The sequence below is a fragment of the Coenobita brevimanus genome, chromosome 17, assembly GCF_032717465.1.
Source record: "Coenobita brevimanus isolate Jiangsu-jjx chromosome 17, ASM3271746v2, whole genome shotgun sequence".
NCBI classification, from domain to species: domain Eukaryota; kingdom Metazoa; phylum Arthropoda; class Malacostraca; order Decapoda; family Coenobitidae; genus Coenobita; species Coenobita brevimanus.
This window is the reverse complement of record NC_136970.1, coordinates 1,870,001-1,880,000: the sequence shown is the minus strand read 5'-3', so window position 1 is coordinate 1,880,000 and position 10,000 is coordinate 1,870,001. Positions and strand designations below refer to the sequence as shown.

At 45.5% G+C, this 10,000-nt stretch overlaps 1 protein-coding gene across 1 annotated transcript in view; it reads left to right on the top strand.

Moving 5' to 3' along the window:
- spz3 (Spaetzle domain-containing protein 3) overlaps window positions 1-10,000 on the top strand; it is a 59,857-nt gene that overhangs the window by 44,888 nt on the left and 4,969 nt on the right. The window contains exons 2-3 of the mRNA XM_080265901.1: window positions 8,582-8,706; window positions 9,785-9,878. Coding sequence (XP_080122027.1) covers window positions 8,582-8,706; window positions 9,785-9,878 — 219 coding nt within the window. The remainder of the gene's footprint in view (window positions 1-8,581; window positions 8,707-9,784; window positions 9,879-10,000) is intronic.

Below are 10,000 nucleotides of genomic sequence, written 5' to 3'. Positions count from 1 at the left end.
AACCAAGGAGACCCATTCCTCTACTCCACTTCTCCTTCAGCGATTCATGGCCGGAAGTCAGATTGAAAGGTTGATCTGACTAGTAACCAAGGAGACCCATTCCTCTACTCCAACATGGTAAAGATCCCTAACCCCCTTCGGCTCAGTTAATATCCAGGAGAAGCCAGATAGAAGGATTGATTTGACCAGTAACCAAGGAGACTCCATGCGTTGATTTGACTAGTAACCAAGAAGACTCATTCCTACTTCATTACCAAGTCTTGTCGAAGTTCATACAACCACAATTTAATACCGAAGTTGTGGCAGTGACCCAGTTCCGCCAAGTGAGAACGTTGAAATCTCTCTCAGGCCTTACCTTGGAAAACTCTCTTGGATCACTACTTACTGTCCCTCGAGTAATTAAATCTCTCTGAAGCGCAAAGGGGGAAAAAAAATTAGAAGGCGCCTTGGATCACTACTTACTGAGCCATTGAACTCTCTCTGAAACCTTACCGGAGAATTTAGTCTGGCATGCTACTTACTGTCCACGTGAAATCTGAATGACAAGGGGGAAAAAATAAAATACCGCCTTGGATTACTATATACACAGAAGCATTGAACTCTCTCTGAAGCCTTACCGGGAATATTAGTCTTGAATCCTACTTACTGTCCACGTGAAATCTCTCTGAAGGACAAGGTGAAAAAATACCGCCTTGGATTACTATATACACGGAGGCATTGAACTCTCTCAGAAGCCTTACCGGGGATATTAGTCTGGTATGCTACTTAGTGTCCACGTGAAATCTCTCTGAAGCACAATTGAAAAATAAAATACCGCCTTGGATTACTATTTACACGGAGGCATTGAACTCTCTCTGAAGCCTTACCGAGGAAATTCCCTTGGATCACTACTTACTGCCCACGCGAACTTTCTCTGAAGAACCAACGGGGAAAAATATATGAACAGAGCCCCTAGTCTTAACACTTGCTGAGGCACTGAACACACTCTGAGACACCAAGAAGACGCCCAAAGATCCCCATTTTTAAAGTCTCCCAAGAACTGAAATCTCTAAGAAAGAAGGAAGACTTGAAATATTTGAAACACTCCCTTGAATTATTCTCTACTGTCACTGAAGAAATTTGAAAAACGAGAGAGTCTGAAATATCCTCACTATTAATGTAATAAAAAGGGAGTCTTGGATCACTTTCTATCTTTGCCGAGGAATTGATGTCTCCATGAGGAAATGCCCAACTCTAACCTAATTCTTGAAGGCCCGAAGACTGAAGTAATACTCATAACGAAGAAAACGGCGCTCTTGGATCACTCTCTACCGCCGCAGATGCATTTGAATTCCCCAAATCACTTGACCTAAGGGAAGAGGATTCAGAGCCTAACCTAACCCTATCTAACCTAATCTAACCTACCTCTTAAAGAACTGAGGGCCTCTACGGGACAAAAGCCAGGTCGTGGATCATTCTCTACTGCCGAAGGAGCATTGAAATCATCAAAACAAAGTGCCCGAAGGAACTCTAAAACTCACCCCCATCTCTATAAGAACTGACGGCTCTTAAACACGGCCTCTACGGAACCAAAGTCAGGTCCTGGATCATTTTCTACTGCCGCCGGAGCATTGAAATCCCCAAATCCCTAAGCCAGAGGAGGGAAAACTTGTGGGTCACCCTGTACCTACGTCTCAGCTTTGAAATACCATCTACAGCCGGGTCAAAAAATATCAACATGGGTCTCGCGAGGCTTTTCTTTCTCATGGTCATCGCTCTGGTAAGTTAGTAAGTCCTCTCTCTCTCTCTCTCTCTCTCTCAGTTAATCATTCAATCAATCAATTTATCCAAATATCAATTTATATATTTATTTGCAAAGCTGTCTATCTATCTATCTGTCTATCTATCTATCGATCTCCTAAGCACACAAAAATATAAAGGGAATATTAAGGCGGAATATGCAAAATAAATGGCTAAGAAAATGATGTTAAGAGGCGTGCGTCGTGGGAGAGAGAGAGAGAGAGAGAGAGAGAGAGAGAGAGAGTGAAAAACTTGACAGAAAACTTGTTCATTTAAGCAAGCATGATGAAATGAACAAAGGATTTACACACACACACACACACACACACACACACACACACACACACACACACACACACACACACACACACACACACACACACACACACACACACACACACACACACACAACACACACACACACACACACACACACAAGGTCACCTGTCAGAGTTGTATAAAAAATTCGCATTCGATTTTAATAATGCATTCTCTCTCTCTCTCTCTCTCTCTCTCTCTCTCTCTCTCTCTCTCTCTCTCAATGTGTGTGTGTGTGTGTGTGTGTATGTGTGTGTGTGTGTGTGTGTGTGTGTGTGTGTGTGTGTGTGTGTGTGTGTGTGTGTGTGTGTGCAGTATAACATGTACTCATGTGCGTACAGTATGCACACCACTGTACGTTCATGTGTGGTGTACATAAGTGTGCATATGATTCTATGCACCACATTCTTACATACATAATTCATATATTCAAACATACATACAAAAATACCGGTACATACATACATACATACATACAGAGAGAGAAAGATAGGTAGATAGACAGACATAGAGATAGACTCTTTTCCTCTGACACTCACTATCAGTCTTTTATCTTCACTATCAACTCTTCTTTCCACGTGGCTTTGCTCTACATCTTATCAGTGTTTCCCTCCCCACGTCCTTTCCAATCCTCCCCTCTCCCTCTCTCTCCCCTCTTCCTTCCTCCTCACCCTTCCCTCCCCTCTCGCATCTCCTCCCTCCCTGCAGCCTCTTCCTTCTTCGTCTCTAGCTCTTCTCGTCTCTTCTTCCCATCCATTTCTTCCTTGTCCCTCCCCTCCATTTTCTTGTCTTCCCTCCTTCTTACACCCTCTCCTCCCCCTCCCTCCCTTCCATCTCCCCCTTCCTCCTTCCTTCCCATTTCTCCCTCTCTCCCTCTCCTCGCAATCCCTCCCTCCCTCCCTCCCTAACTGGTTTCTTTCCTCCTTCCCGTTTATTCCTCCGTCCCTCCTCCCTCTCCTCTCACTCATATCTCCTCCTCTCCTCCCTCCCTCTCCCTCTGATCTCTTCCTCTCCTCCCTCCCTCTCCCTCTCCTCTCCCTCCAACTTCTTCCTCCTCTTCTTCGTCCTTCCCATCCCATCCAGTCTTTCCCCGTTTGACATTCTGGTCCAGTTTTTACCCCCCCACGGCCCCCCACATCACGACCCTGCCTTCCCTGACCCCTCACCCCCACCCCAGCACCCCACCCCACCCACACACCCCCACGTAACTGTGCTTCACCCCCCCCTACACACACCCAACATCACCCTTTCCTTCCCCACTCTTTCCCACCCCCTCCTTAATTCACTGACCCTTCACCCCCAGCACCCCGCCCCAGCATCCCCACCCCACCCCACACCCCCACGTAACTGTGCTTCACCCCCCCCTACACACACCCAACATCACCCTTTCCTTCCCCACTCTTTCCCACCCCCTCCTTCATTCACTGACCCTTCACCCCCACCCTGCCTTGCCCCCAACCCCCCACCCACACTCCCCCACGTAACTGTACTTGACACCACGCTACCCCTTCCCTTCCCTTCCCTTCCTCTCTCTCTCTCTCTTCCATCCTTTTTCTTCCCTTTCCTTCCCTTCCCTTCACCCCACCCTGCCTCACCCCACCCCACACACCCACTTAAGTGTATTTTCACCCCACTCACACCCTCTCCCTTCCCTTCTCTTCCCTTCATCCCTCTCCCCATCCTTCCTTCACACTCTCCCCCTTCCTTCCCTTCCTCCACACTCTCCCCCTTCTTTCCCTTCCTCCATACTCTCCCCCTTCCTTCCCTTCCTCCACACTCTCCCCCTTCCTCCACACTCTCCCCCTTCCTTCCCTTCCTCCATACTCTCCCCCTTCCTTCCCTTCCTCCACACTCTCCCCTTTCTTTCCCTTCATCCATACTCTCCCCCTTCCTTCCCTTCCTCTCTCCATCCATCCTCCACATGCCTCTCCTTCCTTCCTCTCTTCATCCCTCCTCCACACTCCCCTCCTCCCTTCCTCCCCCACCTCCTCACAACCACCCTCCCTCCTCTCCCAAGTTACCCGGGAGATGCAAACCGAGGAATGTAAAATCTGACACAGGAGAGAAATGGATGAGATAAAACAAATAAACGAATAAATAATAAACAGCATAAATAACCACGTCAAGACACAAAAAATAAATAGCACAAATACCCACGTCAAGACACACAATTCTATCAGAGGCGGTCACACGTCCCCAGATCATCCTAGTAAAATAATAATAATAATAATAATAATAATAATAATAATAATAATAATGTTACAAGGCTAATTAGGGAAGAATAATTGACCTCTACCGTAATGGGAATAGTAATTTGAGAGGCACACCAAAAACCGAAAAGATAATGAGAAAGAGAGAGAGAGAGAGAGAGAGAGAGAGAGAGAGAGAGAGAGAGAGAGAGAGAGAGAGAGAGAGAGAGAGAGAGAGAGAGAGAGAGAGAGAGAGAGAGAGAGAGAGAGAGAGAGAGAGAGAGAGAGAGAGAGAGGTATTTACACGTGTCTTCATTGGACTAACTTGGTCTGTGGTCTGAAATGCGGTGGGCTTCTCTCTCTCTCTCTCTCTCTCTCCCCCTCTCTCTCAAAAGCTGGTCAAACTAACATTAAATAAACAAAAAAATATAAATAAAAAAAGACCTTGAGCTGTACAGATAGATAAAAAAAAAAGTAGACATGATTGTGGGCAGGTCACGAGTATGGTATGAGAGAGAGAGAGAGAGAGAGAGAGAGAGAGAGAGAGAGAGAGAGAGAGAGAGAGAGAGAGAGAGAGACAGACAGACAGAATAAACAAAATTGTGGGAAGGTTACGACTATGGTATGAGAGAGAGAGAGAGAGAGAGAGAGAGAGGAAGTCCTTGAACACAGTGGGGTTGATGGAACAGTGAATAGGTCAGAGTGGAGACAGGTGGAGAGGCATGTGGTGGTGGTGGTGGTGGTGGTGGTGGTGGTGATGATGAATAACAGACGTAAAATGACAAACGTATTTCTTGATGCACACACACACACACACACACACACACACACACACACACACACACACACACACACAGATAGAAAGACTGATAGACAGATAGATAGATGCGTGTGTGTATGTGTGTGTGTGTGTGTCATAAAGAGAGAGAGAGAGAGAGAGAGAGAGAGAGAGAGAGAGAGAAAGAGAGAGGGCAGAATGAATGAGCAACAAATCCCATTGAGAGGGTCTGTGGGTTGTGGAGGGATATTTATAAAGTCTCTCTCTCCCCTCCCTTCTCTCTCTCTCTCTCTCTCTCTCTCTCAAACAAATCCTACCTCCCTATATCCATTCTCTCTCTCTCTCTCTCTCTCTCTCTCTCTCTCTCAAAACTTGTTTTATTTTATTTTTTCACTTTAAAATTCACTCTGGTTTCCTTGTGGCGTATCTAGCACTATAAGTAAAGATATCTTAACACCGTCTCATTAGCGATTCATTCTACAAAATTCACCTCAGTATTCTCTCTAAAAAAAAACAGAGAATACTACAGTTCTACATCCTTTCCAAAGCACTTCTTCGTGACTAGCAGCATATTCCAGTGTTAATCTACTGTTACAACTCAGAATTCAAGGCGGGGAGATGGCAATTTTAGACCAACAGAGAGAAAACGAATACGATACGAACCATGAAAAAATAAATCGCTTAAGAGTAAGTGCTAAGGACCCTCCCATAGCACCTAGAATACCCTCAAGCGTAAGAATATTCGTAACATTTAACCTGGGCAGGGCGGGTCACCATCCCACCATAAGAGGTTTGGGTGGATGTGCCTCTAATGTTTTTTTTTACCTCCCTTCTCTTTCTCTTCCCTCCATCTCTCCCTCCTCCCTCCCTCGCTTTCCTCCTTCCTCTCCCTGGGTGACGCATGGACCTGGGGCGTCTGGTTTGTATTTAAATCAGTTTAAAAGCAACGAATATCACTGTTAACGCCATTTCCTTACCTTTTATATGAGTCTGTGTTTTAAATGTGAAGAAAATGTAAAGCGTAGCGTAAAGAAAATGATGCTTTGTATTGAAGACTATGGTAAACTTATATATATTTCTGATAACATTGATTTTTATGTATTTAATAATGATGATACGAGAGAGAGAGAGAGAGAGAGAGAGAGAGAGAGAGAGAGAGAGAGAGAGAGAGAGAGAGAGAGAGAGAGAGAGAGAGAGAGAGAGAGAGAGATGGTAAACTATATATTTCTGTTAACATCGATGTTTATATATTTAAGAAAAAGGATGATACGAGAGAGAGAGAGAGAGAGAGAGAGAGAGAGAGAGAGAGAGAGAGAGAGAGAGAGAGAGAGAGAGAGAGAGAGAGAGGGGTAGGCAGACTTTCAGACAGATGGACGGACAAACAGACACAGATAAGTAGATAGACAGATAGATTGTACGAGAAGGGGAAGGAATATGAACAGAAAACGAGCGAGGGAAACTGACAGAGACTTAGAGAAAGAATGAAAAACTGGAGAAACTAACAAGAAGAGCCAACACAAAAAGGAAATCTCTCTCTCTCTCTCTCTCTCTCTTTCTTTCTGTGTGTGTGTGTGTGTGTGTGTGTGTGTGTGTGTGTGTGTGTGTGTGTGTGTGAGAGAGAGAGAGATGATGAGAAGAACGAGTGAGGAGAAAAAAAAAGAATGAAAAGACGAAGAAGAAATCGAAGGAGAGAGAGAGAGAGAGAGAGAGGAAACACACCTCAAAATCAATCATCACCCTCACCTTACATAAACACTTCATGACGTCACCACAGCCCCTCATGACGTCACCGCAGCACCGTGACGTAAGAGTGACGTCACGCCCAATCCCTTGTCCGTCTCGTAGCGCTCGTGGCTGCGTTACGAGAGCGCTTCCGGTGGTGTTATTCGAGTCAGTGCTTCCGACTTTGGACGGAAAAATATTATATTAGGGTTTGGGGGAGTTTTGGGACGAAAATTTGAGTTGTTGCTGTTGTTGTTTTTTTAATTCTTCTTCTTTTTCTTCTCCTTCTTCTCCTCCTCTTTTCTTCGTCTTCCTCCTCCTCTTCCTCTTCTTCTTGTTTTTCACCTTCCTCCTCTTCCTCTTCTCCTCCTCCTCTTCTTTTCCTTCCTCTTCTTCTTCTTCTTTTTCCTCTCCTTCTCCTCCTCCTCCTCTTTTTCCTCTTCCTATTCTTCTTCTTCTTCTTCTACTTCCACTTTTTCCTCTTCCTCCTCCTCTTCCTCTTCTTTATCTGCTTCTTCTTCTTCTTCTTCTTCTACTTCTTCTTTTCCTCTCCTCCTCCTCTTCTTCTTCTTCTTCTTCCACTTTATCCTCCTCCTCCTCTTCTTCTTCTTCTTCTTCTTCTTCTTCTTCCACTTTATCCTCTTCCTCTTCTTTTTCTTCTTCTGCTCCTCTTCCTCCTCCTTGAGAAACCCTTGTCTGTCTATCCGAGCAAACCCATCAACCGCAAGCAAGCAATCGTTCCTACACACACACACACACACACACACACACACGTAAGAAAGATGATTTATGGATGTGATTGAATATGTATGTATGTAGGTAGGTCGGTAATTATGTACGTATGTATGTATGTATGTATGTGGGAAGGTAGTTATGTAAGTATGTACGTATGTAGTGATTCCTCCTGACCCACATAACACCGGATATTCAAGAGAGAGAGAGAGAGAGAGAGAGAGAGAGAGTATGTGTGTGTGTGTGTGTGTGTGTGTGTGTGTGTGTGTGTGTGTGTGTGTGTGTGTGTGTGTGTGTGTGTGTGTGCCATACCATCAACCACATCACAACGAGGATTTTTTTTTTCGTGTTTTTTCCTGCCGGGTTAGATTCTATTCAGCATATGGGAGACCTAAATGAATAAAGACGTGTAAGACCATTTTTATCTATCTATCTATCCATCCATCTATTTATCTATCTATCTATCTACCCATCCATCTATCTATCTATCTATCCATCCATCTATCTATTTGTCTATCCATCCATCTATCTATCTATCTATCCATCCATCTATTTATCTATCTGTCTATCTATCCATTTATCTATCCATCTATCTATCTACCTATTTATATATCTGTGTTTATGTCTATTAATCCATCTATCTATCTATCTATCTACAGTATGTGAAAGAAGCTTCGTTACATCCTTTACGTCTCTCTCTCTCTCTCTATCTCTCACCGTTGTCCCCTGCGTCCTCTCTCTCTCTCTCCACCTCTTATCTCTCTTTTAGCCACGTGTTCTGGATTCCCCGCTCGCTCGCTCGCTCTCTCTCTCTCTTTATCTATCTATTTCTATCTATTTATCTCTATAATTCTTACTCATTCTCTATTTTCTGTCCATAATCTTTCCTTCTGCCATCCTCTCTCTCTCTCTCTCTCTCACTCACTCTTTATTTATCTATCTATCTGTCTCTATCTATTTATAACTCCTACTCATTCCCCATTTTCTGTGTCCATATTCTCTCTCTCTCTCTCTCTCTCTCTCTCTCTCTCTCTCTTTCTCACTATCTCTAACTCTCTTGCAGGTGCTGTGGACGGCCCTGAGCCTGGCCCTGGGTGTGGAGGTCCAGGGGGAACTGATCAAAGGCCTTCCCTGCATCATGCGCCTCAACCAGCTCTTCTGTCGCAATGCAGGCAGCTCATACCCCTCGTGAGTATACTGTGGGGTGCACACGGGGTGTAGGAGGGTGTGGAGCGGGTGTGGAGGGTGTGGAGGGACGTGTGGAAGGTGTGGAGGGAGGTGGGGAGGGTGTGGAGGGAGGTGGGGGGGGTGTGGAGGGAGGTGGGGGGGTGTGGAGGGAGGTGGGGAGGGTGTGGAGGGAGGTGGGGAGGGTGTGGAGGGAGGTGGGGTTGGAAATAAGATTGAGAGTGGGTTAAAGACTTGTAGAAAGGAGGGTGTGGTGGGTGTGGAGGGGGTGTAGAGGGTGTAAGAGGGTGTGGAGGGGTGTAGGAAGGTGTACAGGGGGTGTGGAGGGTGTGTAGAGGGTGTGGCAGGGTGTGGAAGGGGGTGTGGAGTGTGTGGAGCAGGTGTGGAGGGTGTGTGGAGGGGGTGGTGGATGTAGAGGGGGTGTGGAGGGAGGTGGGGACGGGTGTGGAGGGTGTGCAGAGGGTGTGGAGGGAGGTGGAGAGGAAGTTGAGGTGACAGATTAATCACGTTTGGGATATACAGGTAGAAGGAAAGGTGTGGGGGTGTAGAGGAAGGTGTAAGAAGATGTACAGGGGGTGTAGAGGAGTGGGTGGGGTGTGGGGAGGTGTGGGAGGGTGTAGGGAAGTGTAGTGGGGTGTGGAGGGAAGTGAGAGAGACAGAGAGAGAGAGAGGCTAGGAAGAGAATAGGGAGGGGAAAAACAGAAATCATTAAGAGTGAAAGAAAAGCTGAATTTGGAGATACAAAAAAAATAATATAGAATAATTTGGGAGAAAATAAATAGCCGTAAAAAAATAAATAAATGAACAGAGGCATTATTAAGTCGCACGTCAGTAGGAGTTACGATCATGCTTGCAAAAAATGAACGCTAAACCAAACCCCACTTCCTGTATCATACGTAAAAATTCTCTCTCTCTCTCTCTCTCTCTCTCTCTATTTCCTTCGATTTCTTCTCTTCATTTTTCTTCTCCTTAAACTCATTTCGTCTCCTCCTCTCTCTCTCTCTCCCTCTCTCTCTCTCTCTCTCTCTCTCTCTCTCTCTCTCTCCCTCTCTCTCTCTCTATGATCCTACTTACATTTCAGAGACAAGATTGAACGGTTCATTGACGATAATAAGGCGCTGATGAGACGGATGTACGGCAGCTTCCTGGATAATCTGGAGGCCACGGTGCAACAGGTGAGAGAGAGAGAGAGAGAGAGAGAGAGAGAGAGAGAGAGAGAGAGAGAGAGAGAGAGAGAGAGAGAGAGAGTGATAATGAAAGAAAAGTAGATAGAGAGGGAGGGAGAGAGAGAGAGAGA